General features: G+C 53.1%; 7 protein-coding genes across 7 annotated transcripts; 3 read left to right on the top strand and 4 right to left on the bottom strand.

Moving 5' to 3' along the window:
- Positions 1 to 868: 868 nt before the first annotated feature.
- Positions 869 to 3,776, bottom strand: ASPACDRAFT_78302 (TTC39/IML2 family protein). Its single transcript, XM_020205158.1, has 6 exons — positions 3,417 to 3,776; positions 3,318 to 3,335; positions 3,133 to 3,209; positions 2,991 to 3,057; positions 1,919 to 2,928; positions 869 to 1,864 (listed from the first exon to the last, which is right to left on the bottom strand). Exons 1-6 carry the CDS (start codon positions 3,505 to 3,507, stop codon positions 1,034 to 1,036), a joined length of 2,094 nt encoding a protein of 697 aa, XP_020056742.1. The 5' UTR covers positions 3,508 to 3,776; the 3' UTR covers positions 869 to 1,033.
- Positions 3,777 to 4,531: 755 nt separating this feature from the next.
- Positions 4,532 to 4,934, top strand: ASPACDRAFT_42987 (proteasome regulatory particle lid subunit SEM1; the record flags this gene model as incomplete). The annotated part of the gene is made up of 2 exons (XM_020201188.1): positions 4,532 to 4,649; positions 4,813 to 4,934. 2 exons carry the CDS (start codon positions 4,532 to 4,534, stop codon positions 4,932 to 4,934), a joined length of 240 nt encoding a protein of 79 aa, XP_020056741.1.
- Positions 4,935 to 5,900: 966 nt separating this feature from the next.
- Positions 5,901 to 7,288, bottom strand: pgkA (phosphoglycerate kinase pgkA; the record flags this gene model as incomplete). Its single annotated transcript, XM_020199538.1, has 3 exons — positions 5,901 to 6,667; positions 6,730 to 7,150; positions 7,223 to 7,288. 3 exons carry the CDS (start codon positions 7,286 to 7,288, stop codon positions 5,901 to 5,903), a joined length of 1,254 nt encoding a protein of 417 aa, XP_020056740.1.
- Positions 7,289 to 7,721: 433 nt separating this feature from the next.
- On the bottom strand, positions 7,722 to 9,313 carry ASPACDRAFT_78298 (Mpv17/PMP22 family protein). Its single transcript, XM_020205157.1, has 6 exons — positions 9,214 to 9,313; positions 8,953 to 9,043; positions 8,863 to 8,888; positions 8,445 to 8,787; positions 8,214 to 8,380; positions 7,722 to 8,152 (listed from the first exon to the last, which is right to left on the bottom strand). The coding sequence occupies exons 1-6, from the start codon at positions 9,277 to 9,279 to the stop codon at positions 8,081 to 8,083; spliced, it is 765 nt and encodes a 254-aa protein (XP_020056739.1). The 5' UTR covers positions 9,280 to 9,313; the 3' UTR covers positions 7,722 to 8,080.
- Positions 9,314 to 9,909: 596 nt separating this feature from the next.
- On the bottom strand, positions 9,910 to 12,185 carry ASPACDRAFT_118632 (TRAPP trafficking subunit Trs65 domain-containing protein). The gene is made up of 4 exons (XM_020196185.1): positions 11,869 to 12,185; positions 11,537 to 11,806; positions 10,358 to 11,483; positions 9,910 to 10,299 (listed from the first exon to the last, which is right to left on the bottom strand). The coding sequence occupies exons 1-4, from the start codon at positions 12,041 to 12,043 to the stop codon at positions 10,131 to 10,133; spliced, it is 1,740 nt and encodes a 579-aa protein (XP_020056738.1). The 5' UTR covers positions 12,044 to 12,185; the 3' UTR covers positions 9,910 to 10,130.
- Positions 12,186 to 12,345: 160 nt separating this feature from the next.
- Positions 12,346 to 15,338, top strand: ASPACDRAFT_78296 (snoRNA-splicing protein PRP40). Its single transcript, XM_020205156.1, has 4 exons — positions 12,346 to 12,526; positions 12,595 to 12,749; positions 12,814 to 13,870; positions 13,923 to 15,338. The coding sequence occupies exons 1-4, from the start codon at positions 12,386 to 12,388 to the stop codon at positions 15,120 to 15,122; spliced, it is 2,553 nt and encodes an 850-aa protein (XP_020056737.1). The 5' UTR covers positions 12,346 to 12,385; the 3' UTR covers positions 15,123 to 15,338.
- Positions 15,339 to 19,928: 4,590 nt separating this feature from the next.
- Positions 19,929 to 24,991, top strand: ASPACDRAFT_78294 (chromatin-remodeling ATPase CHD1). The gene is made up of 2 exons (XM_020205155.1): positions 19,929 to 24,335; positions 24,388 to 24,991. The coding sequence occupies exons 1-2, from the start codon at positions 19,960 to 19,962 to the stop codon at positions 24,530 to 24,532; spliced, it is 4,521 nt and encodes a 1,506-aa protein (XP_020056736.1). The 5' UTR covers positions 19,929 to 19,959; the 3' UTR covers positions 24,533 to 24,991.
- Positions 24,992 to 25,077: the final 86 nt, after the last annotated feature.

The following is a 25,077-nucleotide window of genomic DNA, read 5'->3' as shown; positions in this document are numbered from 1 at the left end:
TGCAGACCCGTTTGAGTTTTCTGCGATGGATAGAGTCAAGTATTTGCTTCGCACTCGACGACAATTGTGTCAATAGAAGGGTCCAGATGAAGTCCCGATTGCGCGAGAGCATGCGCTACTGCTAGGATAGGGTCTAACCTACCCTGCGCTCTAAGCAGCGGTATGAGGGACCAGCGCTGATATGACGCAGTCAGGCCTACCTAACCTATACGCTAGCACGGATTAGCTATCATCACCAGCTTGTTTAGTCCCAGGTATTGACTTGTATCTGCACCCTTCGGCGAGCAAAGCCGAGCACCGTCATCGACGGCCTCAGCTCACCGACCACATCCTAATCACTTGCATGCTCGAGAGAAGCATTGGAGAACGACTCACACAAGTCAAACCTATTACACGCATCAGAAGCCTATGCAGACACTGAATTCAGCCCTGTCACTTGGAATGAAGAGCAACCCTCAGCATCATCGGAACCATCTGTCGGAGCATCCGGCCGAGCGCCTCGGACATATTGCTGCTGGGCTCGGATATAAATCCGGTGCCGAGTTTCCGAGACGCCACTTCAAAACTTGCATCTATGCCTAACCTGGAGCGACGGAGGACAGCCGAAACCGCGCTGAACTTTCCCGTGATGACACTGAACCGCGGTGTACATACTGCGGGTTCTCGCTATAACGAATCAATTGGGAATGGTCGATCAGTTCGTTGTAACGAGAAAATCGTTGGTTGCGAGCATTGATACTCCGTACTTGGTGAAGATTCTATTCACTCTCTAGAACAAAAAAAAAACAGGCACGTGACCGTCGGCTCAGGTATCACCGAGATAAGTATATCTCTTTACCTACTTAAGAAATATCCCCGCCATTGCAGTCAAAATTGAATTCATTTCCTTGTCTATCTATCCCTGATCGATTCGCAATGTGTAAATATATTCCTCTGTATCATGTACGCCGGCGGATATTTGTACAACCCGTCATTAGAACTCGTCAATCGTCATCGACTTCCCCCATGGTATGTATAAATGCCCCAACCCCCATTAGACGCTGGTACTGTGCGCCGTTTCCCACTTCTGCACCGCCTCCATGGCCGCCGTGACCTTCAGGCCGATGCGCGCGTCCAGCTCGTAGCTCTCCCACTTGGCCGCCTTCTCGAGGTGCTCCTTGCACTCCCGCACCTGCCGCCGCTCCAGCTGCAACGGGTCGCTCTCACCGCCAGTCTCCTCGGCGGTGACCGCCTTGCCGTGCAGCGCCTGGTACGTCGGCCGTTCCATCCACAGGTTGGCGGCTATTTCAAAGTGCGCGACGGGGTAGATCCAGTTGTCTCGCAAATGGCCCGTGAACAGCGACTTGTCCTGCGTGAAGATCCCCGTCTGGATCAGCTCCTTGGCCTCGGCGTGCCGCCGCATGGCGCGGAAGACAGCCGCGCGCAGGATCTGCAGGATGGCCTTCTCCTCCGGGCCCTCACGCGCCCAGGTCGCCTTGTTGTCCGGGCCCTCGGACCAGGCCAGCTTCGAGAGCGACTCCTCCAACTGGGCCTGGGTCATGCGGCTGTGGCCATTCCAAAAAAAGATCATCTCCTCAATCGGATCAACACCCACCGCTTCGACCAGGGAGACCTTCCATTCCTTGGCGCGGGCTTCCCACTTGGCGATCTTACGCGAGACAAATACATCGAAAGGCAGCTGACGCGCCATGAACTTTTTCTTGCCGGCCAGGGGCGGGGCCGCGCGAAAGTACTCGGTCGCCTTTTCGGCGTGTTTGGCCGCAGCGGTGGGATCGGTCGTGGACAGACCCCGATAGAGGCTCAGATGCGAGGCGCCTGCAATATAGTAGTAGAGCGAGCGAGACCACGAGTTGAGATCCACGCACTAACAAGGTCAGTCACGCGGTCATGGTTTCAGGTTGCTCGTAAGATGACCCACCTCAATGAAAGACTCCGCACACAGTTCGTATCTGTGGAGATACATCGCATTCAGACTACGTTCGAATATCCGCAGTGCCTCGACCTGCTTCAGGGGACTGCGGTCCTTTCCGCACAGAAGCTCCAAGGCGACGTCCAGTTTGCGGTTGGCGCCATTCATGCGCGACTCTTCCAGTAGCCACAGCTGACTTTTAGGGAACCGTTCCCTCATCAATGCCAACAGAGCCTCAAGGCGCTCTTGAGGGTAGCCTTGCACGTCGTCCGGTGAGGCGGGGTCGGGCATGATGTCGCAGTAACGGACGAACCCATTGGAGTAGCCGAGGATTGCGAATGCGGAGAGGGCTCCGATCAGATTGTGGAACTTACTCGCCTGCCACAACATCTTGAGCCCGCGCTCCTTATCTCCGTGGAACCCGATGATTCCGAGCAATTTACTGAACACGGGCGGGACCATGGAGATCAGGACCAGGAGGATGCCGAAACAGAAGTTAGCGCCCGAGTGGATGAACACATCGATCTGGTTCTTGAAAATGTCAGACTCCGGATCCTGGTCTAGCATATCGGAGGTGGTGGTCAGAGTCTCAGTGCTGCCCGTGACCGTCAGACCGGTCAGTTGCTTTGAAAGCCCGGCCGCGTCCACGGGCGATGCAGGAGCCGTGCTAGTCGTGACACTGGGCCCTGGAAGTTTGGTCGTGGAGCTGTTTCTCTCCGTAGGAGTACTATCTCCAGAGCTCCGCTCCTGCATGATGAACTTCTGCTCCATCTTCAGAATGGCATCCAACGTGATGTAGGCCTTGCGTAGTCGGTAGAACCCTTTGATACTCTCCGTCAGAGACTCGTTCAGAACCCCAACAACCGCACCCATGAGCTGCGCCATTGCCTGGCAGAGGGCAAATTCCGTCCCGGGCGCATAGATCTGGGAGTGGTATGAGTTGGGCGCATTGGAGTTGTGCTGCGCTCGATGTTGATCATTTGCGGCACTGGTTTCGGCCGCGTTGAGTCGCTCCGAGGCTATGAAACAACACGCCATCAGTAAGGTGCCCGACTCAGTAGATCTAGTAGTGGCGACCTACCTTGACGCATGATCTCCTGTTCAAACCCCAAGGTGGCACGGATGAAAGCGACCACACCTCTTCCGAGCTACACGACCGAACAAAAAAGAACACCGACCTCGATCAGCAGAGGCACAATACTCATCCAGGATAGCATACATACATTGTGGAAGGAGGAGGTGCCTTCCGACAAGCCATCCTCGGCACCATCCACGTCGTCATTGAGGATCAAAGTAGCGGCTGTGTCCCGACTTCGTTAGAACCAATATACACCTGCAGCGCTAGCCCCCGGAAAGAGCGGGGGTGTTTTTTTAGATCAGAGATTCGAGGTTCATGCAGAGAACATACCCCTCATGGCATCCTCAACTAGTCAAAGGTGTGAAGTCAGCATTCCGTACGTCATAATTTTGGCGCCAAACCTCAACACATGGAGAAGGATTCACTCACGATCCCGTAGTTCGGACAAAGAGTCCAAAGACTGGGTGGAGGCATTGGCGCCCGGCTTCTTGCCGTACAGCCATGAGCCGACTCGAAACATCCTTGATGGGGGGAGAAATCAAGACGAAGTTGGAGAAGAATAAACAAATAAATAAAAAAGGTGGGCACGAGACAATTTGGAGGGGAGGGAGTGATCAGATTCCAGTCACGAGCCGGAGGGGCCCGGAGCTCAAAGGAAGAAAAAGCAGACGGAGAGGGAGAGACGGCGAATCTCCCATCAAAGCAGCAGCGTAGAGACTTTCCGGGGACATAACCTTGTAGAACAGGGCGGGAACGAGAAAGGGAAGAACAGAAAGGTAAGAAATAATCCTAGGGGGGGAGAGAGAAAAGGAACTCGACTTGGGGAGCGATATTATAAGCACACAAGTACCAGATGAAGGGTCCGGGAGTGATCTAAGCCGTGTCCACTTGCGGCGACGGCGGCGGCGGAGCGGCGAGGCGAGGCGGAGTTAACGCTGGTGGTAGGTAGACTCGAAACCAATAATTTGAAACAATAAGAATAGATGATGCAGCTCCGCTTCCTCAATACCTCCCGACCGGGGGGAGATGTGTTCACTCGGTATAATCTAAGAGGGTAGTTGTCGTGATGTGAAGGCAGCCTTGTTTAGGCTGAAAGCTTGAGTGTTGCTGCTTAACTCCGTTGGACCAAACCAAGTGAGTGAGTGAGATTGTGGATGTTGCGTCAGAGGGAATGAGGGCGTAATGATTCGAGTCATGCATAGTGAGTAATGAGTGTATAATCACTAATGCACAATTTTCTCAAGCTAAACTCAGTTGGGCGGCATATCGGAGCTGAGTGCGGTGAGCTTGTCGTTGCTACTGCTGCTGCTCGCTGCGGCTTGCGCGCGCTTGCTTGCTTGCTTGCTTGCTTTCCCCTCATCACCATCACCATCACCATCAACCCCATCAATCTCCTCCAACACCACCTTAATCCTCAACCCACAATTCGACCCGGAATAGGATCACGACTACATACACTCGAGCTTCCATCGCAACACCAACCAACCCACGCAACCACCCCCGAACCACCCCCCCGGAACCACCACTCTCTTTCCCCGCCCATCATGTCCAGCACCAGCACCCAACCCCAAGACAAGGCCGAACCCAGCCAACAGCCCCAACAACAACAAAAGCCCTCTGTCCTGGAAGAAGACGATGAGTTCGAGGATTTCCCCGTGGAAGGTGCGTACACCACACCACACCCCACCCCTTCCCAACGACTAATTCCCACGCCGCATCACAATACCTACCCTGCACCATACACCCCATCACCCAGCACCCTTAACTCCCCCCTCCCCCTCTCCCCAAAACCAACCTACCAACCTGACCCTCCCCAAAAAAACAGACTGGCCCCAAGACGAAACCGAACAAGGCACCGCCACCGCCAACGGCACCGACGCCCACCTGTGGGAGGAAAGCTGGGACGACGACGACGCCGCCGAGGACTTTTCGAAACAGTTGAAGTAGGTCTCCCCCTCCCCACCAAAAAAACCTTCCATCACCCTCTTTACGTACCCGGCTTGATGAGTGCTGGGCACTGTGGCGCCATCCAGCTCTCTCCGTTGAGTCTGGAGGCTTTGATTGCGAATCAAGATTGCATAATTTGAGCACAAGGACAATGCTAATTGATATATTTTGTGTCTACTACAGAGAGGAGTTGAAAAAGGTGGATGCGTCTCGTTGATAGCAACTGCGGGGAGGAAGTTGTTGATGAGGGTTACACTTGAGATAGTGTGATGGTATGAAGAATGGCATTTGAAGTTAGACTTTCTTCGCATTGATTCTCTTTTTGGGGGATGATTTGGGTGTAGGGTGCATGGTGCATGGTGGAGAGGTTGTGGGTCGTAGAGTGTGGTTTTTTTTCTGGGATGGTAAGGGAGGGGGGGAAATGATTATGGGGGTGGTGTACCTACCTACGGGTGTAGTGTTTCTGGATTGGGGGGGAGGGTGCTTGTGTCGGGTGACTGGCTCGATCCGGGGGATACATCTGCCTCGAGCATGGAGGGCCTGCTATATTCTGGCAAGGTGGGTATGGCCTTTAAAAGGACTACAAGAGTACTACATGAGTATCGAACTGATAAGGTAGGAGCTTCCCAGTCTACACACAAGCTCCGACATTTGTCCTTCATCACAGCTTAGACCCCGTCACTGCACAGAAATCTCGGATCAGAAAGAGGTACAGTCAAAAACAGTTGAAATTATCATCATCCTTGTACATTACATTCGTTGAAAGCATAAGACCGCACGAAAATTCCCCGAGAGGCAGACAGACACGCAAGGGGGACAGAAACGAACAAGACCAGACAGGCAAACATGACGCACGCATATGCACACACACACACTCTCTCTCCCAGATTTATCCCCCTCACTGCACGTCTACAGGAAACCGTGCCCTACGCCTCCGGTGAGACATTAGAGATATTGGTAATATTTTTACTTACTGGACAGAGCAGAGACACCGGGGAGGTCCTTGCCCTCGAGGAGCTCGAGGGAGGCACCACCACCGGTGGAGACGTGGCTGAGCTTGTCCTCGACGCCGTACTTGGCGGCGACGGTGGCGGTATCACCACCGCCGATGATGACGATGGAGCCGGACTGGGCGGCCTGGACGACGGCGTCGAGGGTGTCCTCGGTGCCCTTGGCGAAGGGCTTCATCTCGAAGACACCGCAGGGGCCGTTCCAGAGGATGGTCTTGGCCTCGGCGATGACCTCCTTGTACAGGGCCACGGACTTCTCGCCGACGTCCAGGCCCATGAAGCCCTCGGGGATGCCCTCGGCGTCGGTGGCCTTGCCGGTCTGCGCGTCCTCGGCGAACTTGTCGGCCGTGATGTAGTCGACGGGTAGGACAACCTTGACGTTGTGCTTCTTGGCCTTCTCCATGACCTCGCCGACGATCTTGCTGCCGGCCTCGTCAAACAGGCTGTTGCCGATCTTGACGTTCTCCAGGGTCTTCTTGAAGGTGAAAGCCATGGCACCCGTGATGATCAGGCTGTTGACCTTGGGCAGCAGGTTGTCGATCAGCTGGATCTTGTCGGAAACCTTGGCGCCGCCCAGGATGGCCAGGAAGGGCCGCTTGGGGCTCTCGAGCGCTTGGGCGAAGTAGTCCAGCTCCTTCTTGACCAAGAAGCCGGAGGCCTTCTGGGGGAGGTCGACTCCGACCATGGAGGAGTGAGCACGGTGAGCAGTGCCGAAAGCGTCGTCTGGTTTTAGGGGGATAGACATTAGCCTCATAAAAAGCATTAGCCAGACAGAAGAAACGTACTGATGTAGATGTCACCCAGGGCAGTCAGTCCCTTGCGGAACTCGGCAACTGCCTCCTTGTCGGCCTTGACCTTCTTGCCCTCAGCATCCTTGGAGCTGCCCTCCTCCTCGGCGTGGAAACGCAGGTTCTCCAGGAGAATGATCTGGCCGCCGCTGGCCTTGTTGACGGTCTCCTCAACCTCCTTGCCGACGCAATCCTCGGTGAAGATGACGGACTTGCCCAGCAGCTTCTCGAGCTCGGCCTGGACAGGCTTCAGGCTGTACTTGGGGTTGACCTTGCCGTCGGGCCGGCCGAGGTGGGACATGAGGATGACCGCCTTGGCGCCATTCTCAACGGCGTACTTGATGGTGGGGAGAGCCCCAACGATACGCTGGTTGTTGGTGATGTTCTTGTTGGCATCAAGAGGGACGTTGAAGTCGACCTGTAAGTCCCCTTGTTAGTCCGGGGGGGGTTCAATTGCTGCTGCAGAAAAGAAAGTGAGGGGTAAACGTACGCGGATCAAGACACGCTTGTCCTTGAGGTCGACGTCAGTGATAGCGAGCTTGTTGGAGAGAGACATGGTGACTAATGAATCCGTGGGAATTGGTTCAGAGAAGAAAGGAAGAAGGAGAGAAGAAGGGAGGAAAATTGGAATGGGAAATGGGCTTTTTACTTTATGAGCACGGAGGGAGACTCGAGAGATCTCACGGTGACCGAGTCTGGTTACAGCGGGTTTGGCAGACTGGCGGGGTAATTGTTTTGGGAATTGGTGGGGCGGCCGGTGAGCTGAGCTGAGAGATTCGCCTGCTGCTCGGGCTGTTGCGGGACTGATGTCACTGCTGCAGAAATCAGTCAATCCCGCTTCGGATCATATAGGGATTTCCTAGAGGCTAGAGCCTAGATGTATACTGGAGTCCCTACAACGGGTCTACACCCCCATGGGCAGCTTTAGCCATCTCGGCTCTGATGGAACTATTGACTCCGTCCCGTTCCGTGATCCTCCCCCGAAACCCGGAGAAGTCATCCACCGTGGACCAAAGCAACCTATTTCCCCAATTCCTCGGCACTGCTGAACGAAAAACAGACACTGTGTATTTCTCTTCATCCTCCTCTCAGAACAATGGAAGCACATGTTTATTAGTGAGCGAAAACCTCTCAACGCGCATCAAACAACATTGCCGGCATGGAAGATAACCGAGACTCCACCCATGCGACAAGAACAAGCAATTCCCCTAACCCAACCGTTGATATACAACGCCTCGTAAGCATACAAAAGATTGAAAAGCAGAGCCTAATGAAACAATATGGCGTGAAAGAATGGCACCTTCGCGCAATTCTCGATATGCCTAAAGATGAGAGTGCGTTCTTTTTTTCACTCTTCCTCCGAAGAGTTGGTCAATGACAGATAAGCAGTCCAGGCGATACCAACAGATGACACGAAAGGCTATATAGCATTTAATCAGCATGGCGCAACATACCACCAGGCACCGACCATGGAAACTTACAATCTGGAACTGGATGGGAATGACACGGAAGTTGAGGATCTGGACGGCAGGCCAGAGAACAAAGTTGGCCTTCAGCGTAGGCAAGTATACATCTTGGAACTTGCGCGTCAAGGCCCGCTTTCCACCACCTTCAGCCACCGTCATGAATGTGAAAAAGCACGCCAACCCTGTACACCTGGTTAGCGATCCATCTGTCCGCACACAGTAATTTGATCTTGGGGTTCACCATACCGAACGGAGCGAACATGAGCTGGTCAAAAGCCACCCGCTTCAGCGCCGGGATGCTCGGGTTCTTCTTCGTGAGAGGGAAAGTGCGAGACAAGAAGCCGAACCAGTGGAATTGAACCGGGGCCATGAAGAAGCCGTACGACATGAACCGGGTGAGGCGCTCAAAGTCAAACGCTGGGATTGCGTGTCGCGCATGGCCCAGCTCCCCGAGAGCAGGCGGCTTCTCCTTGTCTAGATCATGGATCTCAATCGAGATGAAGTCCCCACTATTGGACGAGCGGCGTGCGGAGCCAGCCCTGACAGCCGTGATCAGTTGTGCTACAGTGTCTGCGATTCCACCCAGGATCTATTGTCACCGTCCACAGTCAGTATGATTGTCTCAAATGCGTCTTCCGCATTGCGCTTCTTTGCGGGCTCTTACCGCATTGGTGACCATAGTAGTGAGGACTATAGGCGACAAGTTGAGTCAGTCAACTGGCAGAACGCTCCAGGGAGTCTCGCTGAATCCTACCTGGTTTCTCCGAATAGTAGGAGTTGAATTTGGCGGCAAGCCGCGTTGCCGCCGCCATCTCGATAAGAAAGATTATCGTATGAAGCAGTGGCTATGGGTGAGAAATGGACGAGGGGCAACGTCAGTCTCAATTCTTCGTGTTGTGGTAACAAAAAAGAGATATTTAAAAAACGAGGTATGTAGTGGTGAATTGTTGTAGTAATATGCGAAGTTGTGGTAAATTAAGAAAGAAGAAATCGAGAGTGTCTATCTAGTACATACCAAGCGACCGTAGATGTACCGCCGATTGAGTCCATCGAGAATGCTGCGACGACCAGCGGAGAACATGACGGAGAAAGATTGCAATAATGTAATGGGGGGGAGTAGGAATTCACGGGATGGAAGAAAATCGAAGGCGAGGGCAAGGAAAGGCCGGGCTGGCAGAGACGGCGAAGGTATGACGCAAAGGGTAGATAAGTCTAAGTAAAAAAGGGTTCGGGGTTTGGGTGGGTGCACAGGCAACAACTGAATGCTCAGTGAGAAAGGGGGATGGGAAAGAGGTTGGGATCGTCTTTCAAGTGGGCACAGATGCGATGAAGTAAGAGGAGACAGGAAGGTCAAGGAGAATAAATGATGATGATGATGATGATGATGATATGAGCCTCTTCGTCCAGCGAGTAGATCAGGCCAAGTCAGCAGGACTTTTAGGAGTGTTTGAGGTTGAGGTTGGAGGTTGAGGCAGTGAAGATGCGCAAGATCGAGGTCATTCTACAGCCAGTCGGCCCCATCAGAGAGTCAGAGAGTCAGACAGTCAACTCCATCATCATTCACTCTTTTCCCCCCTCCTCTCCTCTCATCATCCACTCGCGTGATCTTCCGCCCTTCTCCGCCCGGCAGACCGACCGGCCCCCCCTCCCCTTCATTGCCGCTTTAGGGCTGAATTGGGCCCCTTACACTAGTTCACGCCCCCATCTTGTTGCCGCTTTAGCTTGGCAATATTAGACTACACATATGTGTGTAAGATACTGTTACTCTTTTTTTGGTTGTGTGCACCAGGTGGCATAGGATATAATCTATTAATTTATTCCATACAAATACTGCACAAACCCTGCACCAGAATCGTCCTCTCATGGCCGTTACGCATCAGTCAGGCATGCAAACAATCAGATCTATACACAAGTTTACATCGTAGGCAGCATTCAAGCTGTCATGTTCCTGTCAAAGGAGAGAATATCCGGAAGGTCTCGGATGTCCGTCGTTTCGTTCGTATTGACATCCACCAGGCGCACGGCTTCCAGACGGAGGGCGCCCACGGCCAATGGCAACAATTTCAATTCGGTCGCAAAGCAAGTCCCCGGCAGAAGGGGTCTGCGGGGCTAGTCATTAATCATCCTGTCAAACAGTAATGGCTCAGGATATCACTTACCCGGCGCGAACATCTGTGCTCATAGAAACAAGCTCGGCTTCCTGGCCAGCCACACTCTTCTGGAGCGCATGCACGATGTTGTCGTCAGTCACGGCTTCTGCAATCTGGGCTTCCTTGCGAATAGATGCTGATGAGGATGAGGGGCGCGCCGTATGGGTCCGGGGATCGGGTCTCTTCCGTCGAGGGATAGCTATCATGGCAAACTTTCGAGCGGTTGCGGACCGATTCACAATGAAGACATTCCACGAGAATGGCTTGCCGACCTCCACTCGAGGAGGCCCAGTGAACGTGATTGACACCCCGAGATCTGTCGTAGAGTATGCTCTATCCCTTAAAGAGCTACGATTAACTCCTGTCCCTCCTGCCATAGCGTTGTTGAGGTTTTGATTCATAGGAAGGCTAGCCGGACGGTTATTCCGCTGCAGGGCCTGGCTGGGAGCACCAAAGGTAGGATTGAGTGGCATAGAAAAGTCCACGTTGGTCCTCCACTGCATCAGGATTCGTGGATTGCAATTGTGCGATAAGTGGATCACGGCCTCCAAGGATATATCGAGGAAACTGACCAAGACCGTCGTTGACGAACTTGGATTCTGCCCGTCCTCAGGGGTCAATTTGTATACCAGAGTGATATCATCTCGCGGTAGGCATTTGATGGGTGGGACAAGTCCTGGCGCATCTGAAAGTGTCTCGATGGTTCCGTCTGACAACCGGAGCTCGGCCTTGTCAAATGTCACATCGCATGTGAGAAACGGTGTCACTTCAAAGTCCAGGCTGGCGACAGTGGTTGGCCGCCCGCTATAAGAGTTCAGCCGAGCATATCGTATTCTCGCACTCGCAGCTGGAACAACTCGGATCGGATGCCCTGAGCGTTGTTGAATATGGTAAATGGGATCTTCGGTCTGTTGTGCCGGTACAACACGTAGAAGTCGGGACGCTGGGAGGAAGGGATCTTTGAGAGAGAGGGATTTATCGGACGACAGAGGCTGGAATACGTTGGCGGATGCTGGTATCAACGGGGGAAGGTAGTCGTCCCCACGAGATGTTTGTTGTTGATTCTTCGCTAAATTGAGGTTGGCGGAGGCGATGAAAAGAAGGGAAGGATGAGTGATGCGTATGCGCGGGCGTTCTATAGCAATCAGCACAACCAGAGCAAAGGTAGAGGTCCCGGAAATCCCTTACTGAGAAACGCTTCGATGCTCCAAATCACATAGACATGGTTGCCTTCCCCTGTATCGCCCTCGAACTCATTGACAACCACAAGCGGCTCCTGTGCCTTGACGGCCCCTGAGAAGATCAGATCTCTGGTCGAAGTCGGGTTCTCTGCCACAGTCTCGGCTGGATCGATAGCGAAGGCATCCAGGCCGACCTCGAGCTGTGGAAGATATTGTTTGAGACTAGCAGGTGAACAATTGGAGAGTCGGAGGACGATGCGGACGGTGCAGAACTCATCTGTATCCCGCTATAGATGAGTAAGAGACAGAGCTCGAGTTAGACGACAGGTCATAACATACCGAAGAAGAGAACGGAACGTTGGGGTATATGCGAAAGTACAGAGGTCAGGTCATCTGCGCCTCCTTCCAGAGCAGACGTCAGAGCAGCCTCCAAGTCTACATCTGAAGCATGCGGGACAACTGTATCTAGAACAGCATGCCTGAGGAATTCCCCGGGGATATCAAGACTCGGCATACTAGCGGGGTGACGATGATCGCATAGTCCTCTACCGGGTATTGAACGAACAGTGATTGACACGCGACAAATCTACCAAGGATCACAAACAAATCATCAGTTAAGCAGTCGCATGGCAAGCCAGGGACCGACAAGTGGAGGGATGGAGGGAGGCACTCCATGTTATTATGGGACGGACGGACCCTGGGAAGGAGTCGATGCAAACAGGACAAACACCCTTAGTGCAGGAACCCCGGAGGAGCTTCTGCGAACCACCGCCGCTCCGTGTTACTTTTTCTCGCCTTCCATTCATCGCTGGCAACAGCAAGTCCCCTTTATCTTGGGAGTCTCTGCACCGACAGTATGAATCCAATGAATGGTCCAGGCGGTGCGCCCGCCCTGTGGCAGGAGGCCCGCAACGCTGAAGGTCGCGTCTACTACTACAATGTTCAGACTAAAGCCACGCAATGGGCGAAGCCCGTCGAGCTAATGACTCCGGTTGAGGTTTGTATACTTCTTTCTATCCCTGCTCTGCATGTCCCAAGCTAATCTGATACGTGTTATATCTTCAGCGCGCGTTGGCGAATCAACCGTGGAAGGAATACACGACGGATAATGGGCGGAAATACTGGTACAACACCGAAACCAAGCAGAGCACCTGGGAGATTCCAGATGCTTACAAAAACGCTCTGGCGCAGGCTCAGCCTCCTCAGCCTCCCCCTGTAGCGTGAGTGGCGCGGTCGACTGTGTCCATGCATTTGTGAATGTTGTGCTGACGGTTTCCTGAACAGAGCTCCGACATTCGTTGCAGGCGGAGTCAGCTCGTTTCCATCGTACCCCCAGCAGAGAGAACGCGATGACTACGATCGAGGCTATGGCGACCGCCGTGGAGGCTATAATGCAATGGACGCTAATGGTCTTGCAGCGGCACCCGTCTTAGGGAACCAGCAAGCCGATCCTGAATACGCTTCCCTTGAAGAGGCCGAGGGTGCATTCATGAAGATGCTGAAGCGCCACAATGTGCAACCCGACTGGACTTGGGAGCAGACGATGCGCGAGACCATCAAAGACCCTCAGTATCGTGCCCTGAAAGACCCTAGAGACCGCAAAGCAGCCTTTGAGAAGTACGCGGTCGAGGTTCGCATGCAGGAAAAGGATCGGGCGAAAGAAAGATTCGCTAAGCTCAGAGCAGATTTCAATACCATGCTGAAGCGTCATCCTGAAATCAAGCACTACAGCCGGTGGAAAACCATTCGGCCGATTATTGAGGGTGAGACTATCTTCAGGTCCACAGACGACGAGGCTGAGAGACGCCAGTTGTTTGAGGAATACATCATTGAGCTCAAGAAGGAGCACGTCGAACAAGAAGCGGTCAAGCGCAAGGCTGCCATGGACGAGTTAGTCAATATCCTGAAATCCTTGGATCTTGAGCCTTATACACGCTGGTCTGAGGCGCAGGCGATCATCCAATCCAACGACAAAGTCCAGAGCGATGATAAGTTCAAGACGCTTAGCAAGTCTGATATCTTGACCGCATTTGAGAACCACATCAAGGCGCTGGAGCGAGCATTCAATGATGCCCGTCAGCAGCAGAAAGCCGCGAAGGCCAGAAAGGAGCGCCATGCTCGAGAGCAATACATTGAGCTCCTTAAGGAACTAAGATCACAGGGCAAGATCAAGGCCGGCAGCAAGTGGATGAATATTTATCCTCTGGTTAATGAAGACCCCCGGTACCTTGGCATGCTGGGAAATGCTGGGTCGTCTCCGATTGATCTCTTCTGGGATGTGGTAGAGGAGGAGGAGCGGTCGCTGCGCGGCCCCCGCAACGATGTCTTGGATGTACTTGATGTGAGAACCCCTCGTATTCCAGCCTTGCATACACCGCTAACCTAGCTTCTAGGACAAACGCTTCGAGGTTGCGCCAAAGACCACTTTCGAAGAGTTTAACGCAATCGTATCCGCCGATCGCCGGACAGCGAACATTGACCCCGAAATTCTGCAACTGATTTTCCAGCGGATTCAAGAGAAGGCCGTTCGACGCAACGAAGAGGAGAAGCATGCCGCAGATCGCCATCAGCGACGTGCCATCGACGCACTCCGCTCGCGCATCAAACACCTTGAACCCCCTGTCAGAGCCAACGATACATGGGACCAAGTACGACCCAGGATTGAGCGGTTCGAGGAATACAAGGCCCTGGAAGCCGACGATCTCCGCCAGGCGGCCTTCGACAAGGTGATCCGGCGCCTGAAGGAGAAAGAAGAGGACGCTGAGCGAGACCGGGAGGCCCGTGACCGAGATCGCGGCGGCAGCCGTCGCGACCACCACGATCGGGATCGGGATCGGGATCGGGATCGGGACCGTGACCGCGACCGTGACCGCGACCACCGCAGCAGTCTCTCCCACCGTGGCGAACGGCGAGGAGCATCCAGCCGCCTCAGCCGGACCCCGGAGCCTGACGCCTATGAGGCCGACCGCCGCAAAGCCCAGGCCGACCGCGAACGCTCCTACCGCAAAGTCAGCGGCCTATCGCCGGTGCGCGAGCGCCGCGAAGACCGGGATCGAGACCGCGAGCGCTACCGCGAGCGCGAACGGGATCGGGATCGGGATCGTGAGCGTGAGCGAGACCGCGACCGGGATCGTGACCGCGACTGGGACCGGGACCGCAGCGCTCGCTCCATGAGCCACTACGACCGCGAGCGTCGCGATCGCGAAGAGGAACGTGAGCGCCTCTACCGCACCCGCGGCGACCCTCGCGGCAGCCGTGATGAACTGGACTACGGCGCCGACACGAAGAGCACCGCCAGCACCGACCGGCGGCGCAGACGGGACAGTGACGCCGAGAGCGTAGCCAGTCGCTCTGCCAAGCGGTACCGGCGGGAAAGCCGAGAACGCGATCGCAGCAGAGGTGGTGTTGCTCGCAGGGGAACCGCAGGGGAGAGAGACCGGCGCGAACGAACCCCCATCGTCGCCGGCACAGGCACCGCTGCAGCGCCTGCTTCGGCCGCCCCGGGCCCTGCAGCAGCCGTAGCGGAAGAAGCCAAGAAAGAGGAGAAGGCAGTCCATTCCGGTAGCGAGGAGGGCGAAATCGAAGAAGACTAAGCTAGGTACCTTGCTAGCTGGTTTACGATTCTGGTCCCGCAATACTGGTCAATGACGGCTACCTCGACAAACCGCTATTCTGGCGGGGTTCCTTCCCTTTTCTTTTTGCCTTCACCTCCTCCTCCTCGAGGCTTAGATAGAAAACGGCCGAATTCATGTCCTCTTTTCCGAATTGACAATGAATGTACGGATGTTGTGTCCTAGATTTTGTATTCTAGCGTAGGTTATATAGTATCAAGAGCGCTTATCAAAATCTACCGGAGTTCAGGTGAGGTGAGATTTGAAACCACAGACTTGGGTCAAATATAGCTCAGTCAAAGTATAGCATAGTCAATATGAACGTAAATGAACAATATTGGTTAAGGAAGGCCTGAGTCTTGGAGTGGAGTGTGCTTTGAGTGGTCCGGAACAGCCGATATATAATTCCACTATTTCCGAGCCAACAACCACCAAGGATCAACCTGCAATCTGTCTACATGACCTCACTCCCATGAGATTGGACAACAAGAGTAGAGTCTGTCGTCAAAAGAGGAGAATAGATTACACCGTTAATAGAGCGTTGAAGAAGGAATATATGCTCCTCACTCGTATAGACACTGGCCACTTTCCACACACGCATACACCGACATCTAGGACCCTCAGCCAAACCTCGTTGTCGGCGGTTTTAACCATTGTATGCGATGAATGAAAGATAAAAAAAAGGAACAGAAGTATATTCACGAGGAAGAAAGAAAAAAACAGTAAAGAATCGACTTTTGACACAACAGCAAAACAGAATCTCGAATTCAAACTCCGACATGACTTTGACGCCAGCTCCTTCCCACCAAAACCAAAAAACCCATCCATTTGTGTGAGAAACCCAACTGTTGAAAATCTTTCTCGAAACGGAACTATTTATTGATAGTCGTGCTCGCGTTTTCTTCATTCCAACTTTTCGTAGCATCGCGGGAGAAAAGAAGACAGATGCCAGCCTGTTGCGGGTTTATTCGGGGCGGAGAATGATTGGGAAAATGGAGGGAAGGCAGACCGAAAGGGGGCGACAAGATCAGCGGTTGGCTGAGGACCTTTTTCTACAGCCGGGATAGAGGTGGGAATTAAAGGAAATTCCCCCAACCACTAGCTACAGATGATAATTGAGCATGTCGTCTTCCTCGTCATCTTCATCCTCCTCCTCCTTCTCCACATCACCACGCCCTGCACTGGGCCGGCGACCGCTGCAACGACGGCAGCGCTGGCACAGAGCCGCAGAGGCCTTGGTAACGCCGAAAAACGCCACTAGCCGAAGGTACCTCCTCCTCCGGTACCGGCGACGTCGGTGGTGGCGGCGCCGCCGGTCGGAATCGCGGCCGTCGCCATGGCGAGGCACGCGGTTATGTTTGCCAAAAACGGCCGTTTCACTGCTCTTCTTCCAAGAAGAACTGGTAAATGCAAGGTTAGCACAAGGCTGAGAAGTGTCACAAGGGACAGAACTTACGTAGTTGCCCTGGAGCTTCTGCTCCTGGTCCATCTGGGACTGGTGCTTGTTGATACGGGGACGGTAGCTGTTGGGGTCACGACGGAAGGTGACGTCCAGGTTCTTCAAGAAGGTGTTGCAACCAGTGACAAGGGACTCGGGGGAGTTGGCGTGCGCATCAATGGACGGCTTACCGTCGAAGACGATGACACGGTCAGCCAGGTAGGTGGCCATAATGAAATCGTGCTCGACGATGAAAGCGGTCTTCTTGGTGTGCATGATGAAGCGCTTGATGACTCTGGCAGCCACGATACGCTGCTCGGAATCGAGGTAAGCACTGGGCTCGTCAATCAGGTAGATATCAGCGGGCATTCCCAGAGCCAGGACAATGGCGACACGTTGCAATTCACCACCAGACAAGTTCTGAACCTCCTGGTCGATGAAGTCGTCGATCTTGAGGGGCTTGTAGACATCGGTCTGGAACTGGGGCGACAGGAAAGCGGCCTTGATACGCTTGAAGAACAGCTGACGGACGGTACCCTGGAACTTGGGGGTGATCTTCTGGGGCTTCATGCTGATGTTCAAGCGGGGAATGGTGATGCCGTTATCGGGCTTCTCGACACCAGCAAGCATTCTACAGAAAGTGGTCTTTCCGGTTCCGTTCTCTCCCATCATGACAATGATTTCAGAGTCGGTGAAGTCACCGGCGTCAATCTTCAGGTGGAAGTTGCCAAGGGTCTTCTCCAGGCTCGGGTACTTGAAAGCACGAGCCTTGTCAACCATGAAGTCATCACCAGCTTCGGCGAGGCGGAAAGTGAGAGACTCGTCACGGAACCGAAGGTTCTCGGTGGGGATGTGACCATCCAAGAAGATGTTGATACCTTCACGGACCGAAGAAGGCAGAGTAACGACACCGTAGGCGGCAGGTCTTCCGTAAAGAACGCAAACAAAGTCGGAAAGATAATCAAGCACGGACAAATCGTGCTCGACAACAATGACATAATCGTCGGGGCGGAGAAGCTCTCTGATGGTACGGGCAGCAGCCAGACGCTGCTTAACATCAAGGTAGGATGAAGGCTCGTCAAACATGTAGCTACAAGAATGTCAGCGCTCATAATATCTCAAAGACCTGGTCATCCTTACACATCAGCCTGCTGGACACAGACCAAACCAATGGCGAAACGCTGAAGTTCTCCACCGGACAAATGGTCAATGTCACGGTCCTGAACCTGTCTCAGTTCTATGCACTCTGTCAGCGGAAAATATCGTCGACATGATAAACAATTATCTTACCCAGGACGTCCAGAATGTGGTCCAAGTTATTCAGCTGAGTACGGGCCTTGATGAGCGCACCGACGTTCTTGACGGGTCCCTTGACGGCCCTGGGAATCTGATCAACGTACTGAGGCTTAACAACAGCCTTCAGGTTGTCTTCCAGGACCTTGGTAAAGTAGTCTGTAGAATGTTAGCGCGCATGATTCCTTTCATTCCCCTCATCATTTCAGTTTTGACGTACTCTGCAGCTCGGAACCACGGAAGTACTTGAGGATCTCTTCCCAGTCGGGAGGGTTGTCATAACGACCAAGGTTGGGCTTCAATTTGCCGCTGAGAATCTTCAGAGCTGTACTCTTTCCAATACCGTTGGTACCGACAAGACCGAGGACCTGACCGGGACGGGGCATGGGAAGACGGTGAAGCTTGAAGCTGTTCGCAGAGTAACGGTGGGTGACCTGAGTCTCCAAGTTGGTGGGCAGGTTGATGATGTGAATGGCACCGAAGGGACATTTCTTGGGACAGATACCGCAACCGATACAGAGGCGCTCGGAGATGAAGGCGATCTTGGACTCGGGGGTGACCTCGATACAGAGCTTGCCCGTACGGACGACGGGGCAAGACTTCTTACATTCCTGACGACATTTCTGGACAAAGAAGAAAGAAGATTGTTAACAAAATGATGACGAGGAGATCATCAAGAGGTATTAGCAGGGACATACCTTGGGCTTGCACTATGACGAGCAAAGCGATGTGTCTCAGTAGTTGTCATATATGCGACAGGCCGTAGCATGCCTTTCATGCTGCGGGGTACTTGGAAACTTACCTTGTCACTGTTGACAATAGCAACTCTGTACACGTAGAATGATTAGCTTCCCCTTCTCTTTGTAAATTTGGAGTGGAATGAAAGTCCGCCGTGCAAAACATACCTGGTAAGCTTGTCGGACATGGTGCCTGAAGTTCAGATCAAGTTGAACACGCGGGACAGTATGTGTATGGACAAAAGTCGAATGCAGCTGTCAAGAGACGGGTACGTCGACGGAAACTGAGGTCTCGAGGAAATCAGGCAGAAAACGATGCGACAGTTGTTCTGGCCGAACGTGAGAAATGCCAGATGTCTGCGCAAAGAGCACCAGGGCAGGAGAAGAGGAGGGACGTTGCTGGAGATGCGCGACGAGGAGGGGCTCTGGGCGAGAAAACTTGCCGGGCATTGTGGGCAGCCGTGGCGGCCTCAGGCTGAGACATGCTCCTGCATTATTTCCTGTCGCAGTGATTGGCCCATGGGTTCTGCCACCGAGACTCGATCGGAGTCAGCATTGATCCGCGCCGGAATCCACGTGACCCGGCACCCCCGCTATCCCCGTTGGGGTCTCGCTTGTGGCGCGCTAAGCTGTTTCAAGGCTGGTGGGTAGTTGCAGCCTGAAGGCTCAGGCGCTGCAGCCAATCCCTTCACAGCGACTCGTCCTCCTCCCGCCGACGTACAACTCTCTTCCTACTCCCTCATCAGTTTCTCAGCGGCCTCCCATCGTCCCTCTGCTGCCTCCACCAGTTCATCCTCCTCCCACCCCCACCTTTTTCCTTTGACGTTTTCACAATTTCTTGGTTCAGTCTCCCCTGAATCGGGGTCACCAAGCTATGGACTGTAAGTAATTTGTTTTCTTCTCCTTGCCTCGCAGGCGTGCTCTGGCACTGCCGGCTGCAGTACTTCTCCACGATCTCGACCCACCGGAGAACCTGTATTATATCTTGATCTGTTCGAGTAAAAGGGGCTTTGTGACCTTTTCGCTCATTGTCTGCGTGTTTTCCTTTGCATTTTCACGGATATGATCTGCATTTCCCCCTCTGTTCTTCCCATCTCTTCACAACACTCTCCGTCGCGTTCCATCGAATTCGTCATCAAAAACATGTCCTTGCATCATACCTTTATCTCCTACCTTGTTCACCCATCGATTCGACTCAATTCGGCTGGAATCTGCGTCGCGTATGTCTGTTTCATACGACACTGTTCCTTTAGTCCCCCCTCGGGCTTGTGCTGAGCTTCAATGCTGATGCGTATCGTCCTCAATAGCTACTAGCATGGTGATCCCATCAATTTCCGACCCCTCCGCAACAATGGGCTTGGTAAATGGTTATTCGGCCTCGTCTACTCCCAATACTGCCAGCATGAGGGATGACCTAGCCATCAGCGACAGTGGTAGCAACGATTCCGATACTCATGCGAACCATGCCGAACGCGATTCCTCCTCTCCCGAAGCAGACGCCGCCGACGATTCCTATGATGCCGGCTCCCCTGATGCTGAGGGGGACGAGGACGCTTTTGAGACCGAGAATGACGTGAACGAGAGCAGCCAGTCCAGCGATGAAAATTCTTCATCGTCGGAACACAATCATGGCTACCAGCGTAAGTCACCGTCGGTCAACGAATCGGACTATATGCGACAGAATCCCGATCTGTATGGACTTCGTCGGAGTACAAGAGCGCGCACAACGCGTCAAGTAGTCGACTCCCCTTCCGAATCCGAGTCCGATGCGGTAGCACCCCGCTCAAAGCGTCGACGCGCCGTTGTCTCACAACCGCCCTCCAAGCGGCCCTCCCGGTCTGCAACCCAGTCCTCATACTCTGAAGATTCCGATAGTGATGAGTACGGCGGAAGCCGGGCTCGCACAAACAGGGCGAGGCGGCGAAAACTTCTTCAGTCATCCTCGAGCAACCTTCCTTCCCAGCCCGAAGTCCGGTTCTCCACCAGAAATGCGTCCCGGGTCTCTAATTACAACGAGGATGAAGATGATTCCATGTTTGAAGATGACCCGGACGAAGAGATGATGGACAATTACTGGGTCAACACCGTGGAGGATGACCGCCCAGCCGTCGATGTTGTGCTCAATCACCGCCTTAGGGAAGGCGTGGAGTCCAGTAGTCCCGACCTCAGTCGTCATGACTTTGAATTCTACATTAAATGGCAAGGGAAATCCCATTACCACGCGTCATGGGAAACCACCGAAGGCCTCGCCAATTGTCGTAGTACCCGCCGTCTCGACAACTACATTCGCAAAATCCTCTCTGAAGACATCCGCTTGCGAAATGACGAAGACGTCGCTCCTGAGGATCGAGAAAAGTGGAACCTCGACCGAGAACGGGATGTAGATGCTATCGAGGACTACAAACAAGTTGAACGAGTGATCAGTATGCGAGAGGGCGACGAGGGAACAGAGTACCTCGTGAAATGGAAACGCCTCTTCTACGACTCCTGTACATGGGAGGACGAAGACTTAGTCAGTAACATCGCGCAACGCGAGATAGACCGTTTTCTAGACCGTTCCTCTCGGCCCCCGGTCTCTGACAAGTCGGAAACGAATCCAGCTACGCGGAAGCCATTCGAGACCATCAAAGGCACCCCGTCCTTCCTGCAAAATGGTCAGTTGAAGGAATTCCAGGTCAAGGGTGTCAACTTCATGGCCTTCAACTGGGTGAAGAACCGCAACGTTGTCCTTGCAGATGAGATGGGTCTGGGCAAAACTGTGCAGACAGTCTCTTTCATAAACTGGCTACGCCATATACGGCATCAACAGGGCCCTTTCGTCGTCGTTGTCCCCCTCTCTACCATGCCCTCATGGGCTGAGACTTTCGATAACTGGACACCTGATTTGAACTACGTTGTTTATAACGGCAACGAAGCTGCGCGCACAGTCTTGCGAGAGCATGAGCTTATGGTTGATGGGAACCCCAAGCGACCGAAATTCAACGTTCTGTTGACGACTTATGAATATGTTCTCTTAGACTCAGGCTTCCTGAGCCAATTCAAGTGGCAATTCATGGCTATTGACGAGGCTCATCGGCTAAAAAACCGCGAGTCGCAGCTGTACCTGAAGCTGCTGGAATTCAGATCTCCTGCCCGACTTCTGATTACCGGTACTCCGATCCAAAACAACCTGGCTGAGCTCTCTGCGCTCTTGGACTTTCTCAATCCAGGCTTGGTTGAAATCGATGCTGACATGGACCTGAATTGTGATGCTGCCTCACACAAGCTGGCAGAGCTGACCAAAGCCATTCAGCCGTTTATGTTGCGTCGCACGAAGTCGAAGGTCGAGTCTGACCTTCCCCCCAAGACCGAGAAGATCATTCGGGTGGAGCTTTCGGATATCCAGTTGGAATACTACAAAAACATCCTGACCAAGAACTACGCTGCACTCAATGATGGCGCCCGTGGCCAAAAACAATCACTTCTTAACATCATGATGGAATTGAAGAAAGCGAGTAATCATCCTTTCATGTTTCCGAACGCAGAAGCTAGGCTTCTGGAAGGCAGTGCGCGTCGAGAGGATGTACTGAGGGCCATGATTACCAGCAGTGGTAAAATGATGCTTTTGGATCAGCTTCTAGCCAAGCTCAAACGCGACGGTCACCGCGTACTGATTTTTAGTCAGATGGTCAAGATGCTGGACATCCTTGGTGACTATATGGAGTACCGTGGATACACATATCAACGTCTCGATGGAACTATTCCCGCTGCTGCGCGTCGCCTAGCCATTGAACATTACAACGCGCCTGGGAGCAACGATTTCGCTTTCATTCTGTCTACTCGAGCTGGTGGTCTCGGGATTAATTTGATGACTGCAGACACCGTTGTTCTCTTTGATTCTGACTGGAACCCCCAGGCCGACTTGCAGGCGATGGCACGAGCGCATCGTATCGGCCAGACGAGACCGGTAAGCGTGTATCGCCTGGTTTCAAAGGATACGGTGGAAGAAGAAGTCATCGAACGAGCAAGAAACAAGCTTCTCCTTGAGTTCATCACCATTCAGCGTGGTGTTACCGACAAGGAGGCTTCGGAGATTCAGAACAAGATGGCCCGGAGTGGAATCTCTATTGCCGAGCCTAGCTCTACGGACGATATCTCACGTATTCTCAAGCGTCGTGGCCAGAAAATGTTTGAGCAGACCGGCAATCAAGCGAAACTTGAGCAACTGGATATTGACTCGGTTCTTGCCAATGCCGAACTGCATCAGACGGAACAAGCAGAGGGCATCCAAGCTGATGGTGGTGAAGAGTTCCTCAAGGCTTTTGATTACGTTGACATCAAGGTTGACGACCTTAGCTGGGACGATATCATACCTAAAGATCAACTTGAGGAGATCAAAGCAGAAGAAAAGAAGAAAGCGGATGAGCGTTATCTGGCCGAGGTCATTGAACAGAACCGGCCTCGCAAGCGCAACGTTCCTGGTGATCTCCGGGATTCACGCGAGGAGCGCAAAGCTAAGAGGCAAGCTCGAGCACAAGTCAGTATGGACAACGGCGATGATTCAGACTCAATGGCTCAATCAGACCCGAAACGTCCACTGGTAGAGAAAGAGTACCGTCATCTTCTTAGAGCCTTCCTCCGCTATGGCGATCTCGCTGATCGCGAAGAGGATATTATTCGTGAGGCGCGGCTGCTTGATCGTGACAGGGAAACAGTCAAAGCTGCTCTCTGTGAGATTACGGACAAAGCGGCGTCTTTGGTCAAGGAGGACATGGCAAAATTGGAGGCTCTTGAGAACTCTGGTAGGACTCCGACGAAGAAAGAAAAGAAGGCAGTGTTGTTCGACCTGCATGGGGTCAAGCGGCTCAACGCGTATACCATTGTTGAACGTCCGACCGAGATGCGTATTCTGAAAGAGGCAGTGGCTCAGGTAGCTGGCTTTAACAATTTCCGTGTTCCGGATGCGACCAAGGCTCCGGATTACACCTGCTCATGGGGCGCGCGGGAAGATGGCATGCTGTGCGTCGGTATTGCACGCCATGGCTATGGTGCTTGGTCCCAGATCAGGGATGACCCGGATCTTCAACTTGGAGATAAGTTCTTCCTCGAAGAGCACCGCGTCGAGCGCAAGAACGAGCGCTTGAATGCGGAGGACAAAACCACAAAGTCCCCGGGGGCAGTTCATCTCGTCCGACGCGCGGACTACCTGTTATCTGTCCTTAGAGACCGATCGACGAATGGCGCGAGCATGAGTGCAAGACGAGCTCTCGAACCCCAAAGATCAGGGCGCAAAGGCTCACGCGCCCACGCAAGCAATAGTGTCTCGGCCTCTCCTGCACCATCCATTTCTCGCAAGGGGCATCGCGAGATGGACCGATCCAGACATCGTTCTAAAACCCACGCTAGAGACAGCATGGATAGGCACCATACTCCTAGTCATGATTCCCGTCAGCGGTCCGCTCATGATGGCGACCGACCTCGTCACCGGACGTCGGATGCTTCCAGTGAGGATATTCGTCGCCGCAAGCCCACCGAGAATGGTCACTCTGCAGGGAAAGAAGATATGGAATATAGGTTCTTCAGGCCCATTCGTGACAATTTGAAAAAGGTGTCACTAGTCACCAAGGAGAATTATCCGGACAAAGCACAGCGCGCCCTCGAGCTCCGGCGCCTTCTGGATAAGATCGGCGAATTCATCAAACAGAATCTCGAAGGGGATTTAATGGCTTCTCTGGAGACTCGCCTGTGGTAAGTCAGCAGCCGATCAACACTGTAGCCGCAGGGCTAACTCATTTCTTAGGCAATTTGTCGCAGTTCACTATTGGCCGAACAAAGAGGCAGGAGGTGCCAAACTCCAACAGATGTATCAGAAGCTGAGCGCTGCCAGCAAGCCTGCGGCTCCTGCCCAGCCCAGCGCGCCGAATGGGGAGTCAAGTAGACCTTGATGTTTCATGTCGTCGAATGAGCTGTTGGAAGATAAAATGAGGGGATCTTATAGTTGCGGAAGGAGTTTCTTCAGATTCTTTGTTGTCAGTTGCAGGGTACATACATAAGCATTTATTTTTTTTGGGCAAGCATGGCGACGGCGTCCGGCATGATCAATCTATGAAAGGGTGTTTGTTGTCGAATCCGACCATGAGAGGACCTTCTTACATTTTGATGTTTGCATGGCAATAATCTCCTTTTCTGTTCTTCTATATCTCTTGGTCTTGCTGTTGATGCACTATCTGTCTATCTATGTCTTTTTTTTTTCTTTTATCATACCATCACGCCAACTTTAGGAGCGACTGCACACGTTTGTGTTTGAAGCCATGTGTTCAACCAATTATTTCTACTTGTTCTATGTCTTTTCTCTTCTTGCGTTGGTCGTCTCTGATACATATACCTGGCTACCTGGAGTGGAGGGAACGAATGGGGTCTCAGACCATACAATATTACACAACATGTTGTCAATTCTTTGTCTGGGAAGATGATACAATCGTAATAATAG

The sequence above is a fragment of the Aspergillus aculeatus genome (genome assembly GCF_001890905.1).
Source record: "Aspergillus aculeatus ATCC 16872 unplaced genomic scaffold ASPACscaffold_7, whole genome shotgun sequence".
Lineage (NCBI taxonomy): Eukaryota > Fungi > Ascomycota > Eurotiomycetes > Eurotiales > Aspergillaceae > Aspergillus > Aspergillus aculeatus.
Note: the sequence above shows the minus strand (reverse complement) of the source record. Positions and strands in the feature narration are given on the sequence as shown.

Bases quoted from the DNA above. Each gene is read 5' to 3' on its own strand.
- ASPACDRAFT_118632 (XM_020196185.1), bottom strand. From the start codon at position 12,043: ATGCCGAGTCTTGATATCCCCGGGGAATTCCTCAGGCATGCTGTTCTA. The intron at 11,807-11,868 runs GTATGTTATGAC...AGCGGGATACAG, and splicing joins ACGTTCCGTTCTCTTCTTCG to ATGAGTTCTGCACCGTCCGC. The intron at 11,484-11,536 runs GTAAGGGATTTC...TGATTGCTATAG, and splicing joins GAGCATCGAAGCGTTTCTCA to AACGCCCGCGCATACGCATC.
- ASPACDRAFT_78296 (XM_020205156.1), top strand. From the start codon at position 12,386: ATGAATCCAATGAATGGTCCAGGCGGTGCGCCCGCCCTGTGGCAGGAG. The intron at 12,527-12,594 runs GTTTGTATACTT...TTATATCTTCAG, and splicing joins AGCTAATGACTCCGGTTGAG to CGCGCGTTGGCGAATCAACC. The intron at 13,871-13,922 runs GTGAGAACCCCT...CCTAGCTTCTAG, and splicing joins ATGTCTTGGATGTACTTGAT to GACAAACGCTTCGAGGTTGC.
- ASPACDRAFT_78298 (XM_020205157.1), bottom strand. From the start codon at position 9,279: ATGTTCTCCGCTGGTCGTCGCAGCATTCTCGATGGACTCAATCGGCGG. The intron at 8,788-8,862 runs GTAAGAGCCCGC...CGGTGACAATAG, and splicing joins CTACTATGGTCACCAATGCG to ATCCTGGGTGGAATCGCAGA. The intron at 8,153-8,213 runs GTAAGTTTCCAT...AATGCTATATAG, and splicing joins TTCCCATCCAGTTCCAGATT to CCTTTCGTGTCATCTGTTGG.
- ASPACDRAFT_78302 (XM_020205158.1), bottom strand. From the start codon at position 3,507: ATGTTTCGAGTCGGCTCATGGCTGTACGGCAAGAAGCCGGGCGCCAAT. The intron at 3,058-3,132 runs GTATGTATGCTA...TCGGTCGTGTAG, and splicing joins GCACCTCCTCCTTCCACAAT to CTCGGAAGAGGTGTGGTCGC. The intron at 1,865-1,918 runs GTGGGTCATCTT...TGACCTTGTTAG, and splicing joins GTGCGGAGTCTTTCATTGAG to TGCGTGGATCTCAACTCGTG.
- ASPACDRAFT_78294 (XM_020205155.1), top strand. From the start codon at position 19,960: ATGGGCTTGGTAAATGGTTATTCGGCCTCGTCTACTCCCAATACTGCC. The intron at 24,336-24,387 runs GTAAGTCAGCAG...CTCATTTCTTAG, and splicing joins TCTCTGGAGACTCGCCTGTG to GCAATTTGTCGCAGTTCACT.